This window comes from Pristis pectinata, chromosome 15 (assembly GCF_009764475.1).
Source record: "Pristis pectinata isolate sPriPec2 chromosome 15, sPriPec2.1.pri, whole genome shotgun sequence".
In the NCBI taxonomy this organism is placed as follows: Eukaryota; Metazoa; Chordata; class Chondrichthyes; order Rhinopristiformes; family Pristidae; genus Pristis; species Pristis pectinata.
The window spans coordinates 20,770,469-20,793,588 of record NC_067419.1 but is presented as its reverse complement, the minus strand read 5'-3'; the positions used below and the strand labels follow the sequence as shown (position 1 = coordinate 20,793,588).

Below are 23,120 nucleotides of genomic sequence, written 5' to 3'. Positions count from 1 at the left end.
TTTGTCTAAGAATTGAAAAGGGGACTTTAGGAGCATATTCAAAACAAAATGGCTCCTGACCAGTGTTCACAGACATGCTCCCTTGTTCTCATAGTGTAATGCTACAAATCCTGGGATCTGTTCACATAACTTAAGGAAAATTCTATTTATTTCAGTGACCTAATTAATCAAAATCTGTTGTTTGTATTTTGTCAGATTAAATTTTTGGGTATGAATGCTCAATAAAGACTTTTTTTAAAAAGTGTTAAATTGAAAAACTATATTCAATGCACAAGGAAAACTTAAATTGATATAGCCTTTTTTCCACAATCTCATGGTTTTCAAAATACTTTGTGAATTATGTACAGTGCTTTAACATGTGACTATTGTTTAGCAAGTCACAAGCCCCAAAAACTATAGCAGGATAGATAGCTGCACAGGAAGGAATAAATGTTGTCTAGGACTTGTTTGCTACAGAAAATTGCTCATCTCAACTTGTGCACTTGAACTCTACTAATTTTGGCATGGAATTTTGGGACCATTAGCGCACTTCAGTTAGCTTGTTTTTGAATGATGAATCATCTAGGAAAAAATTAATGGCCCTTTATTCTACTTAGATAAGAATTCATCCTTTCCAATGGGATGGGAAAAAAATGTCCTGCATGCTGCTGGTAGAATATTGTCATGTGCCATCTGCTCTCACCTGTCCACCCTCTCCCAAAATAACTTTGCTGCTCTGTAGAACTCTGACCTATCCAAGCAAAGGAAGCATGTTTTGAGCTCCCATTATGGGCTTCTCATTTATTCTTCATTGTGCAATGCACACTGTTCATAGGCACACTTGCTGGCCCACTACACCAGCTACATTGTGCTATACAGGAAATACCTAAAATATTCCCTGGAGAAGCACCAAGTAGGAAAAAAAAAAGTGAGAAATGAACTCAAGCTTCTTCACTATTTTTCTTTTTGTGTGATCGTTCCTAACCTTATCTCTGGAATGTCACATTTCAAACAACTGACAGTGAAGAGATTTTTACATAATATTTCTCAACAATACTTTTGCCATTTTTCCTGGGAAAAAAATACCAGGAAGGGCATGTGGGAGTTAAAGCTCTTCTCTTTCATCATTATTTCAGTCACAAAGAGGTCCTGCAACATATTGCTGAGTTTTGAATTTACCTGTGGGTAAAAAAAGCTGTAATCACATACACGTTTTAAGGAACTTTCTCACAGGGTGAGTCAGGGCAAAACTAGGAAGGCGTCATTTCTCTTTGCTTTCATCAGCTCCTACTGAAAAGTTCCTGTAAAATGATGTAGGATATGGGAAAAGATTCTTACCTGAAAATATCAACCAGGTCTGACTCAATAGTACTTTTATTCAAGATTATACTTGTAATTTTGAATAAAGGCAGGAATTACTGTGTGAAATAGAGAATGTGCTACAACTGACTTCTTGGGTCATTAATTGCAAATGGCTAATTTTTTTTTTAGTGATTATAAGTGATTGCTGATTTTCAACATAAAGGCCTCCTTAACTAATACTGCACTTCTCATCAATTGCATGAGAGACTACTTTAGATACATTAATAGTGGTTATTATTTTCCAACCTCAACAGTATAGGTGTGGAAGAGGCTGCAGATTAAATTTCATCAACTGAAATCTCATTAGTGTACCTGGTAATATTGCAGACTTGAACATCGTGGATTAGATAAAACCAAGTTGGAATGTTGCCTCTCCGCACAATGGTCCACTTTCCTGATTCAAGGTCATTGACCTGTAACATCAACTCTTTTCCTCTCAAACAGGTCAAGCAAAAGCTGTGGAGTGTTTCCAACATTTTGTAATATTTCAGAATTCCAGCATCTGCAGTTTCTTGTTACTGAGCAAACTAAATGAAAACCCTGCTGGTTGAGAATTAAACTTCATTGCCTGATCCACATCATTTTGTCTCATTGCCTCTGAGCAAAACAAACTTACTGAAAGATTGTTTTGTTGTCTCATTTCTCATTAGATAGCCAACTTCTTCTGAATCAACAAGACCAATGACAATTGAATGTTGCTCTATAATGTTGGTAAGAATACTGCTTTTAGATGTGTGACATTGCATTTAAAAATTGCTCCACAGATACTATGTCCATTTACTTTGGGATGTTAACTTTCAGAAAAATGATTTCCAATAAACAAACTGCAAGATCAGCAAGCTTCCCTGTAGCATCAAACTCTGCACAATTTACACAGCACAGTGTGGATGGTCTTTGAATTCTTTAATTGCACATGGCAGAGCAGCAAATGAAGGGCAATCTGTTACTGCAACAACAAGGAACTTTTTGCACCAGAGACAATTTCAGAGGCACAGTACCTGATTTTACAATGAACCTCAATCACAAACTACTCCCTAACCAACATTCAGATAGGTCAAACAAACCTCCAGATGTTCTCGTGCACCATTAAATCAGCAATTTTATTTACAAAAATTTGCAGTGATATCATCAGCCGCAAAACAGTTAAACCACAATCAATAATACGTCACAGATAAAAATGACTTTTTAAACCAAGTGCTGCTCTCACCAGCACCAGAGTTTAACTGCAAGGATGAATTGACACCATGTTGCATAAATGCAAAGTTTTTCAGTTTGATTCATGTGAACATTGTTGTATTGCTGAGCTGCTTCCTTAGCTGTTCAGGTGGTCATCAAAGGTCTAAAAAATGCGATGAAATCTCCTCAGGTCCCAACCATCATTGAGATGCCTCAAATAAGGCACCACCAAAGAAGATCGACCAGTCATTAATCTCATTACAGTTTTTGGGACATTAATATATGCAAACTAATAGCCACTGTTGATTTTGTAGACAAGTGAGTATTTTTCAAAACTGTGTTATTGGCTATGAAGTGCTTCAGGACATTCCGAAGCAACAATATAAATGGAAATTCCTATCACATGAATGGGAACTAAAGCAGTCTTTTGACAAGTACCTGTGAATAGATCGACTCCCTATACAGCATCACATGACTGATGAATCAGAGTTTCAGATTTCAGATCCCAGCTTCGATTTGTTTCCCAACATGGTGCAGGTCAGTTTCTGAACAAGCTGGAGATCCTCACATTTCAGGGGATAGAATGAGAGTCAAGTTAAAATTAACAGGAAAACCTTGCAATCTTATTAAACAGATCTTCATGTCAACAGCACCTTTAGAAAAGATGATAATGGGCAGCATAAGTCGTGGGAAGGAATGGCGCGATAGTGATGGAGTGCACATTTCTTTATCATCGTTGTCATTTTGCACTCCCAACTTTATCCTGTTTTGAAAATCCAAGAATGGAAAAGTGGATGCTGAGCATGAAATTAATTTCATCAAGGCGAAAAGTCAGCATGTCAGCTGATAGGTCTCTATTAGAGCTGTTTTTTGCTGGAGTCACAGAAAAACTTGAGTTTCTTGGAAGCAGTTTTCACATCCACAGAGACAGCTTCATAGTCTTCATTATCTATACTGAAGAAACCTTCAGTTCCCTGAGGAAAGATGGAGAGAAAGAACAGAAATAATAACACAAACCATTCAGATTGGACACACTTCTTTCAAGAAAGTAACTGGAAGATTAAGGGAAGTTAGCCAGTACTTTCTAAAACATAACAGCAATGTCATCTGCATATTATAGTCATTCACGGAGGATTGACAAATAAGAAATTCAAAAATCATGAAGGTGTTCAATTTCTTTTCCTAGTGATCTTCTTCAGGATATTACAGACTATTCTCAGATCTCTGACAGGCAGCGTTACTTAAGTGAGTATACATTACAAATTTTGGTAGAATGTAAAAAGCCCACAAGCATGTAGAATTTGTCATCTACAGTCTGAGTTATTGTTGAACAAGATTTTCCCCTTCTTAAATTTAAGAATGTGAAGAGAGCAAAATAATTTAATGCTTTTGAGAATTTAGGTTACAATTATCCATATTTCTAAGATAAATTCCAAAGTATGAATGCAGGGAACCCTCATGCTGTCTATAGAAGAAAACTGTGCCCCTTCCTCAATGTATAGGGCATGCAAGTAGGACCTTACCTTTGGCAGATGTAATTTACATAAACTGGCTTGGAGAGTTTGGCTGCCTTCAGGGCATGAGAGTGGATCAGTCAACTTCCGACTCCTGTTACAAGGTCAAGGAACAAATTGTGTGCAATAAACAAACAACTCACTTAAGTGTGGTTTAAAGGTCGGCACAACATGGTGGGCTGAAGGGCCTGTATTTGTCCTATGGTTCTATAAAACTTGTAACAACGTGCTGTGTTGTTTCTTAATAAACAGAGTGCCCATTAACTACTGAATTTCAGAGCAGAATTAGAATGGGGCAGTTATCAACATTCTGGCTTGATATGATTTCAGCACAAGAAAATGATGATGCAATAATATGGAAGGTATTACTCCACATTTAGCTTTACTCATGAACCAGTTACTATGGTCTCTAAAAGGAGTTTTAAAAAAAAATTTCCTTTCCATTTTGCAGCTGTGTACCTTCACCTTCATCCTACCAGTGCTAACCCCATTTCTAGGGGTTCACAGTTATTCCATGGTTTACTTTCAATTAAGATCAAGATATTGGACCAAGAAATCCCAATATTCCATACCCATCTCATCCCAATATCTTCAGGCAATTAAATCCTTTAATTGCCACTTTGTGAAAAATTTAGAATACAGACACTATTCTACAAGCCTTCTTTCCTTTCAACTGCATCTCTCAGTTTGGATAAAGTTTTCAACTCGAAGCAATAACCTATTTTACTTTTCCCGACAGCAACTAACTTACAGCACATTTAACGCAATCCTCCTCATTTCAACTTTCCATCAATATTACACTTCTGTTTCAGGTCACCAAATCTACAGGGTGGACAATACTTAAAGTAACAATGGTGTTTGCTTAATTAACAGAAAGCACTAGCATCAGCTAGCTTCTAATTCATACACCAGAAACACAATAAAAAGGAACAAAAGGCATAGCTAACCACAATCATTTAGCTGATCGCCATCAAATATCATCCTTGTATTTTGATGCAGTTCTGTGAGCAGACCAGCATCACTCTGGAGGATGTGCAAATGGAGGATCCAAGAACACAAAAATAAATAGAAACAGCAATAGCCCACCTAGTCCCTCAACCTGCCCTGCCATTCAATATGATCATGGCTGATCTGCCTCAGGCCTCAAGTCATCTTCTGTACCAGTTCCCCAATCTTTCAAAAATTTCTCTCTCTTTACATATTTCCTTTGATCTAGCCCTCCACAATACTCTGTGGTAGAGAATTCCAGAGATTTGCCATCCCCTGTGAGGAGAAATGCCTGTGCACCTTAGTTTTAAAAGCACATCCCCTTACCTTGCAACTTTATCCCCTTTTTCATGACTTTCCCACAAGTGAAAACATTTCAACATCCATCCTGTCATGCCACCTTAGTATCTTGTACGTTACAATAAGTTCACCTCTCATTCTTCTAAACTCCAAAGAATACAGATCCAAACTTCTTTAGCTGCTTTGATAGGACAACCATCTCATCCCAGGAATTAGCCTAGTGAATCTCTTTTGGACCGTCTCCAAAGCTAGTATATCCTTTATTAAATAAAAGGAGCTAAAGGTGTGGCCTCATCAACATTGCAAATACAAAAATACTTTTCCATCTTTTTTTTAACTTTTACTACTAGCTCAAGAATCTCAGTCCTATCTTAGCCTTTACGTTGTTGCAACATGCGCAACAACTCTGCAAATGCATGTCATCTACTTCAGACATGCCCATGAAGTGCATATAGCACTACAGTATTACCAGCAGGCAAAAAGCCTTTCATTTCGATTCAAGCCTCTACAATGACTCATACTTCTCATACAGGAGAATAGGGGTCCCAAGCAATTAGTGTTTGCACTTGAAACCTTAGGTGTAAACTCTCTTCCCATATTATTTAGTTCAGTGAATACTACAAGGATCTGGAATTAACAAAGGGAATGTTTAAGAACACATTTTATGAAATGGTTAACAATGTCTGCTTTAATATGATCCTGGTATCCCTGTCAACAGTGCGAATACAACAATACTTTTAAGACCAGCCCTTCCACAAACTAATCTCTGAATCAGAAAACTATTTTACAGGTAAACCAGAGTCAAATGACACTTACCCTGTAGTAACAAACTGCCTCTTGCTGATGGTGTCTGGTTCTATACAAATATTCATGGCATCTTCCGTACGCTGTAGAAAAAGGGTATGCCACAGAGCTGCTTACTCAGGATATTACTATTAACATTTTCATAATTTTAATAGGCAAAGTAAAATATAGCTGGAATGCTAAGTTCAAAATCACAAAAGGACTACTGCAGGTGGTGTAGCTGAGATCACACGCCCATGCAGGACTATTTTGTCCCCATTTCAAATTGAACGTGTCCAATTCCATTCCACTCCCTGAAAAACAAAAGCACCTTCCACAAGAAGCAGAGGTTAAAAAAAAAATCAAGCATCAGTTAGTTATTCCAAATGATTAAATTGTAATAGTGGCAGAAGTATTAAAATCAATCACCTGAGAGAATGCCCAATAGGCCAGCGGCCTACTGGAATCTACAAGGAGAACAGCGCATACTTTAGGAAACTCTCACTCATTTCCACATCTCTTCCAATCAAAGCAAAACCTCAACGCGTAGCCAGGCATACTCTCTTGTCTAAGTAAGAATTCTTCAAATGTGATACTAGACAAGGGGAACTACAGGACCAGGCAGAGTCCAGGCCCCCCTAAACTGACAGCCCACGTCAATTGCTCATTTGGGTTTCCATTTTATGACTGAATGTTTCACGACACAATAAGACATCACAGATGCATGCTTTAATATACACCAATGAATTGGACTTTAGCTTGATTCCCCCATAGGAATAAAATCACAACCTTTATCTAAGCAAATCTCTGAACATTTTATGAAATAACAATATATACTCTAGCTCTATTCACTGTTATTGTTTGCTTTTGTAGTTTATGAACAGTCAATACTCTCACCTTGAGGTCAGCCTGTTTATTAAGGGTACTGATGGTCACTTCCACTGCCGACTTCTCTACTTCCTCCCAGTGCTCTGGTTCCACTGGGTCCAATGTCACTATATCAAGAAAATGAAAACCAAAGAAACCCCTGAAAACCACCTTGCAAGGACACTCAGATCTACTTCATCTTCATTCATGCTGTGAGCTGACAAAAAAATCTAAATCCAGGAAATGCACTTTACTCTGAACCAAATACTAACTAGCATTTGATTTCCCACCTTTTTTTCCTCCCATAGATATTTGGGTAACTTGCCCACCAATGAATTTAAATATTCCCTCCCTAAAGTTCTTTCCCAAGAACTTCCTTTAGACAAAGCCTTTGGCCATCTGCATTAACATCTTCTTTTGAGGGTCTATGTTACATCTTGTACAACGATATTCTTAAAAAACTCTTTCGAGTATTTTAATTATTTAAAGTTATATTAAGTTAGTTACTTTACTGTTAAAGAATTAGTGTTGACAATTGTTTTTATTTTGAACCCTTTGCACTAATGCAAGTGGTTATCACCTTATTCCTCTTTGGAAGTACTTTGCAGTACAAAATAGTTTAATTAGTTGACCTTCCTTCCCCATTTTCAATAATTCACTTTAAAAATTAATACCAAGTCAATTTAGAGCTGCCGACAGATCACATGATGGCACTGGAGCTGCGCATGGATTCACTTTGGAGCATCCACAATGCTGAGAATATTGTAAATAGCACGTTCAGTGAGTTGGTCACACTGTAGTTTACAGGCCTGGGGAAAGATAGGGAATGGGTGACCAACAGGCAGAGCAACAGCAGGAAGGTAGTGCAGGTGTCCCCTGCGGTCATCTCCCTCCAAATCAGATATACTGCTTTGGATACTGTTGGGGGAGATGACTCATCAAGGGAAGGCAGCAGTAGCCAGGATCACGGCACCGTGAGTGGCTCTACTGCACAGAAGGGCAGGAAAAAAGAATGGCAGAGCTATAGTGGTAGGGGGATTCCATGGTAAGGGGAATAGATAGGAGCTTCTGTGGCTGCAAATGGGACTCCCAATTGGTGTGTTGCTTCCCAGGTGCAAGGGTCAGGGATGTCTCAGAGCGGTTGCAGGGCAAACAGCCAGTTGTTGTGGTGCATGTAGGTACCAATGATATAGGGAAAAAAGCAGGATGAGGTCCTACAAGCCGAATTTAGGAAGCTAGGAGATAGATTTAAAAAGTAGGACCTCAAAGGTAATAATCTCAGGATTACTACCTGTGCCACGTGCTAGTCAGAGTAGGAAATAGCAGCATAGTTTGAATATGTGGCTTGAGCAGTGGTGCAGGAGGGAGGGGTTTTAGATTCCTGGGGCATTGGAACCGGTTCTGGGGGAGGTGGGACCAGTACAAACCAGATGGTCTGCACCAGGGCAGGACTGGCAACAATGTCCTTGGGGGATTGTTTGCTAGTGCTGTAGCAGAAGGTTTAAACTAATATGACAGGGAGATGGGAATCCTTGCAGAAAGACAGAGGGAAGCAAAGTAGAGACCACAGCAAAAAAGTTAGAAAAAAACTAAGAGTGGAATACAGAAAAGTCAAATGCAAAGGACAAGGTTACTAGATTCTAAAAGGACAATGTGTAAGGGCACTTTATCTGAATGCCCATAGTATTCAAAAAAAGGTCAGTGAACTTGTGGCACAAATCAGTACAAAGGGGTATGATTTAGTGGCCATTACAGAAACATGGTCACAGGATGGAGACGATTAGGAATTAAATATCCAAGGGTATCAGGTAATATGGAAGGATAGGCAGGAAGGTAAGGGAGGTGGGGTAGCGTCTTAATGAGATCAGGGTGATAGCGAGAGACAATACAAGATTTAAGGAGCAGAATGTTGAGTCCATCTGGGTAGAGATTAGGAATAGTAAGAGGGGGGAGGGAAATCACAGTGGGAGTTGTCTATAGGCCACTGAATAATAACATTACAGTGGCGCAGGCAATAAACCAAGAAATATTTGATGCATGTAGGAATGGATTGGCAGTTGTCATGGGGGACTTCCACATAGATTGGGCAAATTAAGCTGGTCGGGCAAGTCTTAAGGAGGAACTTCACAGCATGTTAGCGAACCTACAAGGGAAAATGCTTAGGTGACCTCGTTCTGTGAGCAACAGCTAGTAAAGCTGCCGCTTCACAGCACCAGTGACCCAAGTTTGATCCTGACCTCCAGTGCTGCCTGTGTGGAGTTTGTACATTCTCACTCTGACCATGTGGGTTTCCTCTAGTTTCCTCCCACATTGCAGTGACAGTAGGTTAGTTGGTCCCCATTCATTGCTGATGGCGTGTAAGCGAGTATAGAATCTGGCAGGGAGTGGGGGAGTTGATGGCGGGGAAAATAGATTACAGGGAAGATTAGTAAATTAATAGAGGAATGGGATTACTCTGAATTTGCACAGACTGATGGCCTTCTATGTTGTGAGGAAAAATGGTATACAGCAAGTTTTTATGAACATTGCTAAGCTATGGAACGCAGCAAGCCCAAAGCTTGTTTACCACACAGCTGATGATTTGTTGTACATGATTTTGTTGACAAATCTGCAAGGGACAATTCCTGGAATTTTCAGACATCTGGTGAATTTTTCAGACGAGCTAGAAAACCTCATCCATAAACAAATACTGTTCATTTCTCCCCCAGAGCTAATCAACTAATGTTAGTATATTCTCTTCTCCTAATAGTTAGATAATTGAATACATCACCACACATTGTAATCCAATGAACTGTTTTGTGTCTTGATAGCTGGAGGATAATATATTTGACAGAAGCTTAATTCCCAGCTCTGCTAAGTTTCTGATCCATCGCAATGTGCAGAAGTTTGATATGCAATTTCACAGGAATATGAGCATCCCTCAGACTATTCTATGCATCCCTTGTGACCAGTCTGGAATTGTACTGGGAACAGTGTAGCTGCAATGTGTCCATCATCACCCTGGAGATAGAAGGTGTGAATCTGCAAGGAATAATTGATTGGTAAGGGGTTTAAGGGTTACAGAGAGAAGGTGAGAGAATGGGGTTGAAAAACAAAAATTAGCCATCATTGAATGGCAGGGCACATTCGATGGGCCAAATGGCCTAATTCTGATCCAACATCTTATGGTAAAAAAAGAAATAGCATTTTCCCTCAAGAATATACAAAACCCTGTCACAAAGTATGCAAAATTCATCTCAAACTAATTTCTGCACGACAGGGTAACTGCATAGTGAGTTGACAGCCCCTATTGGTACCAAAAAGGATAAAAATTACTCCAGCATCTCACCCTCTTTGGGAGTTGCCCAGTACAATTCCAACCTTTTAAGTACCCGCTGCCACAGGCTGGGCCGTGGGAGATTCTCGTCAGATTGCTCTGGTGGTCTCTCTGTGGGGCCCAGGTATGCAATGGAGGCCTGGCGGGTTGGTGGCCAAGTCTGGACAATAAACACAGAAATATAGGATGCTATTAATAACATCTATACCATGATCAGGTTAACAGCCATCAAAACACTGTAGTGTCAAGAAGCCGGATTCAAACCTTAAATACAGATCAACAACTGAATATCAAATCATTCCAACACACTTCAATGGTGCAGCGCAATATGACAGAAACTGACCCCAAGCCAAAGGAGTTATTTAGACAGGGGACCAAATGCATGGCCAGAGCTAGTTGTTAAGCAGACTCCTAGAGAAGGTGAAGGCAAAATGGATTGTATTTCCTGAGAGCAAGGCGAAGCAATCTTAAAGCCTGACCATCAGTGGTGGGGCAAAGGAAGTGAGGAATACAAAAGCAGATAATGTTGGAGGAATTCAGGTGGTCTTGAGAAGGCAGTAAAGCTGAATAATGTTTCTGAAAAGGGAATGTAAGGACATGGAGTAATTTAAAACCACATGCTATAATGTCGATTTATAATATTAAAATATCTCCATCTAATCAATTTATTTCTTGTGAACATTTTGTTAGCTATTCTCTATTTGATCAATTCGAGAAAGGCAAACCAAAAGTAATTAATTCCTTATCATTCCATCCTAGTTTAAACAACAGTGGTATTGGGGCAACCTCTAAAAAAAGTAAAGAGTGATCCAATTAAGCCAAGTCGTTAAGGGGGCTTGTTAAGGGTATGTTGTTAAGGATATTAGGGGGCTTGTCCAGTCGCACCAACATTACCCCTTGAAAAAGTAAAGAAAAAGACCCTTCACTTTCCATAATTTTGCTAAGAATGCAAGATTTGATCAAGAATCTCTCAACTTGTATCATCTCCAACCACAGCTGAAGAAATGGGAAGATTAAAATCAAGCACTTACTTTAAATATACTAAACAGATGACATGCCTTGTCTTTGAGAGGTCCAAGATACCAATATCTGCAATGGGAAAGAACATTATGAATGGATGAAACATTTATTATTAAACACAAATAACTAGGCAATACATTAGGAGCCAGACTATAGTAAACAGTATTAAGAACACACTTATATTTACAATGCGCCTTTCACAATCTTGGACTTCCCAAAGTAGTATTATTAATATGTAATCTATGGTTTTTGTTATATTGTAAACCTAATGTACTGTTCCAAACTTGCATAAAGCAAAAATTGAGTGTTTCTTTCCAAACAATTTAATTATCCACCTTTTATCCTCTTCCTCCAGTCAGTAGCATAACTCTGGGCCAAGATCTTAATTAGTCAGGAATCTGCCAAATGTCTGTTGACAGCTGTTTTGAGAACTAGCCACTGCAGCACTGGCCATTTGTACCACCCACTTTTGAGGATTAGATTTTCTTTCAATTGGCACTTAACACTGCTGGAGGTGAGGTTTGCAAAGTCAGGAATGCGAAATATATACAATCAACAATAGTTAAATGGGTTATCACACGTATGTAGCTGCTTTCTTTCTAAGTTTACGCAAACCCATTTTAGCACCATGCCCTAGATATTCAAAACATTTATATACTTGAAGATCAGTATAAAATGAAACACTATAGATTATACAATCAGGATTTACAAACATAATGCTAACATTACACGGTTGTTAAAAATCAGGTGGAATTGCCCAGGCTAGACTTACTATTCAACAACAGGATATCCCACATCCTGGAACTTTTGTTGACGGCACTGTTTCTAAAGCCGAATCACTGAAAACACAATATCTTGGGCTATAATCCAAACTGTCTTGCCCATCAGTGCCTGGGTACTGAGGCAGATCATTAGTACTGACTCTGAACAGAAAGAGGCATAATTGTTCTCATAACCCTATAATTAAAGGAATAAAGTGATGTACAGTCACATTTAATTTTTTTAAAAACTAGATACTGATTAAGCATCCATTCCCCTAGTCTGCCTTTTCCACCATCTTTTTAGCGTGTCTCTTACTTTGAGAGTTTAGAAGCTGCATCTCTATACGCTCCCCACCGCAACCCGGTCACTGCAAACACTGGACGATCTTTATCACCCTGGAAATACATGGGGCGAAATTACATTTAGATCCTAAATTGCACAGGAATTCACCATCCAGATCAATCAATAAAAGCATGCTCTGTTATTAATCATACTACTGTGTCTAACATGCCATTCCCGCAGAACTTCATTTCAGACTTACTATAACTATATACAACTGACTCATGTTTGAAGTTAAGTGCTATTTTCACTTTATGTACAAGCCAATCAAGCTACTTCCAAAAGAGGCCTGAATAAATACTAAAAATGATTCAGGGGAGAGACCAAGGTTGAAGGCTGGCCAGGGTGGGAAAAGCAGGAAGCTGGGACACACGGTCAAAGTAGACCTGCGAGCAGTGTTGATGGATGGACACACCGGGGAAATGGACTGTGGGGTTTTGGATAACCTCAAGAGTAGAACAAGGGTGACCAACCAGGAGTGCATGGAAAAGTCAAATCTGGAGAAAAGAGTCATGAATAAGCGTCTCAGCAACAATAAGGCAAAGCAGGACTCATTGAAGCCACATTGTGAAAATGGAAAAAGGCAGCTTGGAGAGATGGAGAGATGGATACATGGTCCTAAGATCATCAGGTTTGGGAAGAAAAAAAAAATCAGACTCAAGGTTGTTAACAACCTGACACAGTTTTGGTCACCTACCTGGGAATATAGTCATACAGCATGGAAACAGTCCCTTCAGCCCAACTGGTCAATGCTAAGATGCCCCATTTGCCTGTGTTTGGCCCATAACCTTCTAAACCTTTCCAATCCATGTACCTGTCCAATTGTCTTTTGAAAGGTGTTACTGTACCTACCTCAAACAACTCCTCTGGCAGCTTATTCCACAGGATATCACCCTTAGTGTAAAAAAAAGTTGCCCCTCATGTTCTTTTTAAATCCTTCCCTCTCACCTTAAACCTATGCCTTCTAGTTCTTGATACCCCAACTCTGGGAAAAAGACTGAGTGCATTCACCTGATCTGTACCCCTCATGATTTATACACTTCTAAAAGATCACCTCTCAGTCTCCTATGCTCTAAGGAATAAAGTCCTAGCCTGTTCAACCTCTCCCTATAACTCAATCCCTCAAGTCCTAGCAGCATCCTTGTAAATCTTTTCTGTACATTTTTTAATAACATTTTTCCCATAGCAGAGCAACCAAAACTGAACACAATACTCCAAGTGCCGCCTCACCAGCATCCTGTACAATTGCATCACGACCTCCCAACTTTTATACTCAATGCCCAGACTTATGAAGGCCAGCGTGCCAAAAGCCTTCTTCACCACCCTGTCTACCTATGACTCCACTTTCAGTGAACCATGTACTTGTACTCCAAGGTCCTTCTGTTCTACAACACTGCCCAGTGCCCTGCCGTTCACTGTGAAAGTCCTACCTGGATTTGACTTTCTAAAATGCAACACCTCGCACTTATCTGAATCAAACTGCATTTGCCATTCCTTGGCCCACTTACTCAGCTGATCAAGATCCCCCTGTAATTTTTAATAACCTTCTTCATCGTCCACTATACCACCTATTTTAGTGCATCTGCAAACTTACTAACCATGCCTTGTACATTCTTATCCAAATTACTGACATTGATGACAATCAATGGGCCCGGCACTTTCCCCTGAAGCACACTAGTCACAGGCTTCCAGTCCGAGAAACAACCTTCTTACCCTCACCTCTACTTTCTACCATCAAGCCAATTGTATATCAAATTAGCCAGCTCTCCACAGATTCCAATGTGACCTAACTTTCCAGAGCAGCCTACCACACAGAACCTTATCAAAGGCCTTACTGAAGTCCATATAAACCACAACTACTGCCCTGCTCTAATCAAACTTCTTGGTCACCTCATCAAAAAAACTGAATCGAGTTCGTAAGACATGATCTCCCATGCACAAAGCCATGCTGACTACCCCCAATCAACCCCCATCTTTCCAGATGCACACATATCTTATCCCTCAGGATTCTTTCCAATAACTTAGCTACCACAGATGTTAGACTTCTAGCCTATAGTACCCAGGTTTTTCTTTGCTGCCCTTCTTAAATAAAGGCACAACAATGGCTACCCTCCAGTCTACCAGCACCTCACCCATGGCTAATGATGATGCAAATATCTTAGCCAGGGCTCCTGAAATTTCTTCTCTAGCCTCCCACAGTGTTCTTGGCTAAACCTGGTCAGGCCCTGGAGATTTGTCTACCTTCATACCTTTTAAGACGTCCAGCACCTCCTCTACTATAATGTGGACTGTCCCCAAGACCTCCCCATTTACTTTTCCTAGTTCCAAAGACTTCATGTTTTTCTCCATGGTAAAAACAGAGGAGAAATAGTCATTTAGGACCTTGCCCATCTCCTGCGGCTCCACACAAAGGTGTCCCATTTGGTCTTTGAGGGGCCCTGTTCTCTCTCTAGTCACTCTTTTTCCCTTAATAGTCTCATAAAATCTCTTTGGATTTTCCTTAATCTTCTCTGCCAAAGTTATCTCATGCCCCCTTTTTGCCCTCCTGATGTACTTCTCAAGTACACTTCCACATACTTTATACTCCTCCAGGGATTCTTTTGTATGCCTGCACCTGACCCATGCTGCCTCCTTTTTCCTGGCCAGGGTCTCAATATCCCTCGTCATCCAGGGTTCCCTACTCCTACCCACCTTGCCCTTCACTCCAAAAGGAAGATGCAGACCTTGAGCTCTCATATCTCACCTCTAAAAACCTCCCACTTGCCTGTGGTCCATTTGCCTGCAAATGACCTACTCCAATCAACCTTTGCAAGCTCCTGTCTCATACCATCAACATTTTCCTTACTCCAATTTAGAACTTGAACCTGTGGACCAGTTCTGTCCCTTTCCATAACTATTTTAAAACTAATAGAACTGCGGTCACTGGTCCCAAAGTGTTCCCCGCACTGGTCCCAAAGTGTTCCCCGCACTGTCACCTCAATCACTTGCCCCCACCCTATTACCCAAGTGTAGGTCAAGCTTTGCCCTCTCCCTAGTAGAGCCCTCTATATATAGCCCAAGGAAACTTTCCTGAACGCACTTAACAAATTCCACTCCACCTAAGTCCTTAACAGTATGGTAGTCCCAATCTACATTAAGAAAGTTAAAATCCCATACTATGACAACCCTATTATTCTTATAACTGTACACAATCTCCCTGCATATTTGTTCTTCTAATTCCCGTTGACTATTTGGGGGCCTATAGTACAATCTCAACAATGTGATCATCCCCTTCTTATTTCTCAGTTCCACCGATAAAGCCACACTGGATGATCCTTCAGTAATTTCATCTCTGACTACTGCTGTGACATTCCCCTTAATCAAAAATGCAACTCCCCCTCCTCTATCCTGCATAAACCACCTGTACCCCGGAACATTAAGCCACTAGTCCTGTCCCTCCTGCATCCATGTTTCCGTAACAGCTATAATATCCCAGCCCACATAGCTATTCAAGCCCTAAGTTCATCTACTTGTCAGACCTCTTGCATTGAAATAAATGCAATTTAATCCAATAGGCTTTCCTCGCTCATGGCAATTCTCCTGCCTGTCATGCCTATTCAACTTGCAATAAAAATAAAAAAGTTTGTGATGAGGACTCAAGTCAGTGGATTTTGCCTTCCTCGTATTTAATACTGAAAAAAAGAGTTTTGTTGATCAAATATTGGATGTTGGACAAACCATTGGGCCAGCAAGTAGCAGTTATGAAAGTGGTAGCAAGATGCATATTTGTTATTAAACTACATTTTACAATTGATTCTGTCATTTTGAAGATGTTTCCCAGGGAAATTTGTAGTAGAGGACAAGTTTGATGGAGCAAGCCAAAGATTGATCCCTGGGGAACATCATACATAATATTGTGACCATGGGAACAGAAGCCATTGCAAGTAATTGTGGCTACCAATGGATAACTAAAATAAAACCAGGTGAATCCAGTCCCACTCAGATAGACAATGGTGGAGAGACTCTAGAGGATGGCATAATCAACTGTGCCAAAGGCTGCTGATGGGTTGAGAGCAGGTTATTAACCTCAGTTAAACACAGGAGTCAAAAGTAGTGGTCAGAAGGTTAGTGGGAATATGGCAGAGGAAGCAAAAGGAGAGTCTTATTGACAAGATGAACATGCAGAGGGTATACGGTGGGTAATACTTGGGAAAGATGAAGTTTTAAGTTAGGGCTGGGGGAAAAGCAAAACAAAAAAACCTGCAGATGCAGGAAATCTAAAATGAACACAGAAAATGCTGGAAATACATAGCAGGTCAGGCAGTATCTGTGGAGAAGGCAACAGAGTTAATGTTTCTGATTACTTTTAGTCAGTAATCTCCACCAAAATGCTGACTGACCTGCTGAACATATCCAGCATTTTCTGATTTTGTGTTTTCATTTCTTTAGAAGTGTGTCCTGGTGGGTTAGGAAAAGGGAAGGAAGTGGTAGGACCAGCTGATGAGATGTTTCATTCTTAGTGGCAAGAGGCCTTGAACACTTGTTGAAAGTGAGTTATGGAGGTGATGGGGAGCAGGATTAAAGATCACGATGTTCAATAGAGAAAAGCAGTGAGGATTATTTCAACATTCCAGAGTGAAGATGTTTATGTGATCCAATCAAATCTAGTGATGACTGAGCTTAACCAGTTGTTGCCATGTCCATTTAAGTTCGAGTACTTAATGAAGCAAAGATGAGGGCTCTACCACAAAGCGGCAAAATGAGAAACACTAAATATATTAACGGAGATCACTGCATGAAAGATGGTGGTGAGGGCGTGTCCAATCAGTAGCCATGTAAGTTGTGTGGTGAGTGGAAGGTCCAATGTTGAGAGTTCAGATCTAAGTGAATTGGAGGGAGAGATTCATCCAGCAGCTGACACAGAAGAACATAAAATCCCCGAGTAGTGAAAACAATTTTGAATAGTTTGCAAACAGATCATGAGCTTCACTCAAAGCAAATATTGCTAGTTAAAATGAAATATTGTTTCAGAGTTTAATTTCTTTTCCTAAGGGTCTGTCCAAAATTGATTTACCTTAGACAAAGCACTGCTGGTATCAAACATTATTACATTTGTCAAACAACACTAAGGTACAATTTAAGCTGAATATTTAACCCAAGCTTAGGGTTTTCTTGTTACAGCGAAAACCTTCTGTCTATGACAGAGATTAAACTGTCATCCTGTCTCTGAGAAACAAATGTATACAAGAGTATGACATGATATTTCAAAATAAAGCTTACAGTGAGGCCTAAGGAGATGTTATTAGTGATGCTACTGTGCAAGAAACCTTCTGTGACAATTTTGCACCAATAACAGATGTCTAAATCCAGAGGGCATAGGTTTAAGATGAGGAATAAGGGGTTTAGAAGGGATAGGAGGATTTCCCCCCTCCCCCCACCTAAAGAGTAATTGCAATCTGGAACGTACTGCCCTGAGAAAGTGGTGGAGGCAGATTTCACACATGTAAAAAGTATCTTGATGGGCACCTGAATCACCAAGGCATAGAAGGCTATAGATCCAAGTGTTGAACAACAGGATTGGTATAAAATGGGTACTTAATGATTGGTATGTACATGGTGGGCCAAAGGGCCTGTTTCTGTGCTGTATGACAATGAATAAAGGTTTCAGCCAGACTGCAAATCCATCATAGAAAGTGGATGTTTTTTTTTATTATAATCTTGGAAGTGGAGAATAAAAAGTTTTGGACGATAGAAGTGAAATTGAAAAGCACAAAGGTTAGAAATAAGCTTTGGGCAGTACAACAAAAACGTTTGATAGCAAATTATTGGCAATGAGAACAAGGGCTCAAGGAGGGAAGAACAAAGTTATTTGTACCATGACTAAGTTGTGTAAACGGTTCACCAAAGTGTTACGATTATTTCTATAGCTTGCATCTTTCAATAGCAGTGGGCCATATCATATTTTTAAACCACAAAGAATACATGTTATAGTTATTAAGCAAGTTTTCAATATGACAGCATTGCATGAGCCATTATCATATTTAGGTCCATTAAGATCACAGTAAACATTAGAATTCTCACCTAAAATCCTGGACAATTCCTTCATGATGCATGTGACGTCCATTAGCAGTTTTCAAATGACTTTCAACCAAGGAATTAAACCAGAGTAATTCTGGCCATTCTTTAAGACTACACAAACATTAGGAGTTGCTAGAAAATATTTCACTTCTTACCTTTATTTCCAACACATCCAGGGGAACAGTCTCACCTTTCACAATTGCAAGTGTGGCGTTTAAAATGTGTCTGCAATGCACAGCAAAGGAGATGTGACGTGACGACAATACAAAGCAGCTCCAGCTCAACTGCAGCAAATGCACAGTCATTTTCAGGACCACAAAAATTAACATGAACAGAACTGAACTGAGGTCCCCTGATGGCTTATTTGGTTAATACACCAGCAGCATTAAACAAAGTCAAACAAGTCAGAAATGATCCAGCTAATCTCAGCCAAGACAGAGGGTTTTATAACTGGCCTTAGTGCCCAAGCAAGAAAAAGAATGAAGATGTCAAAAGTGCAAAAGGAAAACAAACCAAAATGATGTCCTCAAAGTTTGCCGTGTAATATATTTGCCAATAATATGGATATCAGATAAGAAAATTAATCATCCCCAAATCCACTCAAGGTTCGGATTTTAGTAACCTGTCCATAGTGTCTACTTCATACATGAAAAATGAACCCTTGATCAATATCTGGACCTGAATCGACACCAACCACAAGCCAGGATCTTCATGAGAAGGGAAGGAGAAATTTATTTTCAAATCAACTGCAAAGAAAGGATCTTCTCCAAATCAGGACAATTGCAGCCCCACCCTATCCTTGTACCCATTTCAGTACAGTGAGATACAGTAAAGTGTCAAAAGACAATGCAAAACTCTAAACTCAGCAATGCATGAACACGGGACGAAAATAAAGGGGTCCACTGCTTTACTCTTCTCCCCATCAAACTGGGTGGTCCTTTCACACAATATCACAGAAGATCAGCAACAAATTCCAGAGAGATCATTAGCAATTCCGTCATTGATCATGAGGAGAAAAACAGAGCATTACCCACAAGAAACCAATGTGAAAGGCAATAATCTGCACAATTATTTCATGTTTGACAAAACTGGATTTAGTACCCTAAAAATAAGTCAATTATTACAGCCAATCTAACTCCAATAAGTTGTTACTCCTCATCAAAGCCAGTTAAAATTTCAGTAATGAAGTATTACTTACCTGGCCTGTTCTTTGCTGGTAGGATACAGTGCCTGGCTCAAGGAATTCATCTTTCCCAATGGAATGAATCCTATGGGGATCTTGCTAAAGGTAGCCTTAAAAAAAACAGAAGTATCAGAAATATAATTTTTTCCCCTGCATTTCCTTTAGCCAGTACACTGGGGACAATGATGTCTTCATGACCACAAAAAATTTGAAAACACATTAAAAAGATTCCTAGTTTAAATACTTTGAAGATAAAAATGCTTCCATCCTTTTAAAAAAAAGTGTATGTTTTTAAAAAACATATACATTCTACCACATGCATTTCTTTAGAAATGGTGCAGTCCTCCTTTCCTCTACATTAGGGATTGGCTCAGGGCTAGCAAGACCAAAGACCTTAATTTTTTTCCCGCAAAAGTATGATGATTTTTTAAAAAAAACCTGCCAAACAGAAGAGTGTTTGATGCAGCTTTATCAGTAAACTGCTAAAGCAGAAGCATCTACATGAAAAAAAAATAATTTTATGTATTTACCCCAGTGGAAATTATATTATTGGTATGAACCATAATCTGCCATGTGAGTTGCTTACCTCATCCTCTCTGCGAAGAAGTCCAGTTATTACCTAATGTAAAAAGAGAAAAAGTGAAAACACGATCCATCGTCAATACTCCTAAAGCATATATTCATTCAACAACTGCCAGTTTTCAGCATACACAGTTTAAAGCTCAATTAGTACCAGCTACTATAATACTCATAACATTTCAGTATTGATATGCCAAGAAAGACCTGCCAATAATATATGCATGTCTGATGCTAGGGAGTAATCCCCTCTTCTTATACAAGTGTGCCTTGTGTGATCAAGACAAATTAAGGCTATGCTTTAAAAATGTATATTTTGGTGATAAATAAATCAAAGGTTTATTAAGAGTAATCATCAGCAACAGGTTGAACTACTGTGGCCTGCATTTCCACAAGGAACTGTGGACAAACAGCCACTCCCTATCAATGGCCGGACTTATGCAGAGATAATGCAAGTCTGGGGCAAATCAAGCAGCAGATATCAGCACATCTGTCATTCTACACCATTGCTCGGATTTCCCAACATTACACTGGGTGAGTCCATCTCTCTGATGCTACACTGGTGACACCTGTTGTAGTATACAGAGTCCCCATTTTAATGGGGATTTCTGGTCTGCAGATTGGGAGGAAAAAGGCAAGATTTATTTTTCAATGATTTTATTTTTTGTTGTGTTTAATTATTTCTTGGTATTTTAATGTGTTCCCGATTTAGTTAAATATCATTTATTTAAAACAATTTTAATAAGTTTTAAATATCATAGATATTCAAAATCTATTAAAGTTAGCCAGAATTTGACACACCCTTATTCTTATCTTCCTGTTGGTGAAGCATTTTGGGTGATGGGGTTCAGCAGTATACTTCCTTGTTATACTCCGACAACTTCCAGGTGCGAGGATCAGCTCAACTGGCCCTCTGCATTTGGTGGTCAACGACCCAAATCCATCACAATTCGTCAAAATGTTCAAGTCTTATCGACCCAAGTACAGATACTTCGTGGGACAATGGAGGAATAAAAGGTAAATTACACAAGGAGTTTTGGGACAAGGGTCAATTTATTGCCCAAAGCAAAGGTCTATCAGCAGTAACATTTTTTTTTATTTCTAATCATTAAGAATTTTGAAAAAGCACAATTAGTATTTGTGCTATTTAAGCTGAACCATGTCTAGGTTTGGAATAAAGCAAAAATTGTATCTTTTAATAAAACATCAATACTAGTTCCTCTCACATTTTTCCTCTCTAAGTTACACGGTCACCTGATAAGGAAATGATCAGAGAATAAATCAATTAGAATACTCAACTTTTGTAAAGCAAGGCATTTTCATGGCACTCCCACCAAATCCTTTAGTTTACAATAGTTTATCGAATACTTCTATCTATTGCAATCTTGAACAAAACATTCACAAAACTACAGTACAACCTCTTGATGTATTCTTCCCTGCAATCTGTAATTGAATTGATCATTATTGCTTGAATTGCAACTTCGAACAATCTACATTGGAAGACAAGGAGGTATCCCTGTTTAAACAGGTATTCAGAAGTGGTAATAAAATTTCATGGAGATGGAAGTACTTACCAGGCTGGATAGTTCCAGCTTCCTGGTTAGATCACTAAGGAGAAACAAATGAACTCCTGCACTAGGATTTTTCTAGGAATACAGATGATCAATGCAAAAATTATGATTAGACATTCAGTGCAAATACTGTTCAACTGCAAAAGACAATACTCTTTCTAACACATCTCTGCACTCACAATCCCTCTATTTGGAGGGCAGCTATTGACATTGCTAACCTGCTATTGATGAGTTAAGAATGACTCCACTAAGGTTCTTTTTGACCTCTACTTTGCAGTGTGGCAGCTTATGTTCTGACAAAATTACAGAATCAAATTAGCATCCCACCACACTCTTTCACAACACACATTTAGCCAAGTGCTGCATTCCTATTAATTGGAACTTGAGATGAGATTATTTCCAGACAATTTTGCAACTTCCCTTTTTGCTATCCATGTGCAGTACAGAGTAGGTTTAGTTTTATTGTTAATTGGAATTTGAATGGCTCTGTGGATACCACTGACATGTCATACTTTGTCTGTACCATCTTGTAAGGTGCCATCACCTCCAGCAACAACAATCATATCAGTGTCTTCCATCAGCTCCAGCATCTTTTTTGCTTGGCCCTCATAATCAGTCTGCAATTGGAACAGAGACAAGATTGCATGGTGTAGCTCAGCAATAACACACATTTTTTTAAAAAAGCCATACATTTAACAAACCCAAACATGCTGCTCATTTCATAATAGTAAACCAAAATCCTAAAATGTTATTAAGCCAAAACATCCAACATGATCAAACAACAAGAGGACAAAAATCCAGACACACTAATAGTTCTCAATGTTACAAACTTGTACTAATTAAAACTACGAAATCTGACAAAAGAGGTAATCACAGGTAGAGGAAGCACACTGTATGAGACAGTGAAAACTAAGGAAAAAGCAGACAGAATGCAGAATATGGAAACGTGAACTTTACAACCAGGTGTTAGGGGACTACAATTTTTAAACAGTTCAAAAAACTCTTGTTTAATCATGTAATTCAACAGTGGCAGTTCTGAGTTCTCATATTATTAAAAAGCTAGCCTTTTTTCATTGGTAATTAGATATTGCAAAACTAGAAGTTTGTTGGCCACCCACTATAAAATTCCTATTGTATGAACTCCAATTATGTTACCAGTTCAGCGATTTCCTAATATGAATGAAGGTAATTTGTATTTCTCAACTCTTTTGAAGATGTTGTTACCCTCCAGCAAGTATGCTAGCAGGTGTTGAATCCTCTTATCTTGCTGTTAGCCATGTTATCTCAAAATAAAACACTCAGGATAGTGTTGGGAGAAGAAATCAGGT

The 23,120-nt window shown here is 39.2% G+C and overlaps 1 protein-coding gene across 1 annotated transcript in view; it reads right to left on the bottom strand.

The window, feature by feature from the left end:
• Positions 1–2,248: 2,248 nt before the first annotated feature.
• The window catches only part of agk (acylglycerol kinase), a 33,073-nt gene continuing 12,201 nt past the window's right edge, over positions 2,249–23,120 (bottom strand). Inside the window, exons 5-15 of the mRNA XM_052029756.1 lie at positions 22,319–22,409; positions 20,232–20,266; positions 19,661–19,755; positions 18,618–18,687; positions 12,382–12,461; positions 11,316–11,373; positions 10,297–10,444; positions 6,999–7,096; positions 6,135–6,205; positions 4,041–4,125; positions 2,249–3,491 (exon numbers count right to left, since the gene is read on the bottom strand). Of these exons, the coding sequence (XP_051885716.1) occupies positions 3,375–3,491; positions 4,041–4,125; positions 6,135–6,205; positions 6,999–7,096; positions 10,297–10,444; positions 11,316–11,373; positions 12,382–12,461; positions 18,618–18,687; positions 19,661–19,755; positions 20,232–20,266; positions 22,319–22,409 (948 nt within the window). The 3' untranslated portion in view covers positions 2,249–3,374. The remainder of the gene's footprint in view (positions 3,492–4,040; positions 4,126–6,134; positions 6,206–6,998; positions 7,097–10,296; positions 10,445–11,315; positions 11,374–12,381; positions 12,462–18,617; positions 18,688–19,660; positions 19,756–20,231; positions 20,267–22,318; positions 22,410–23,120) is intronic.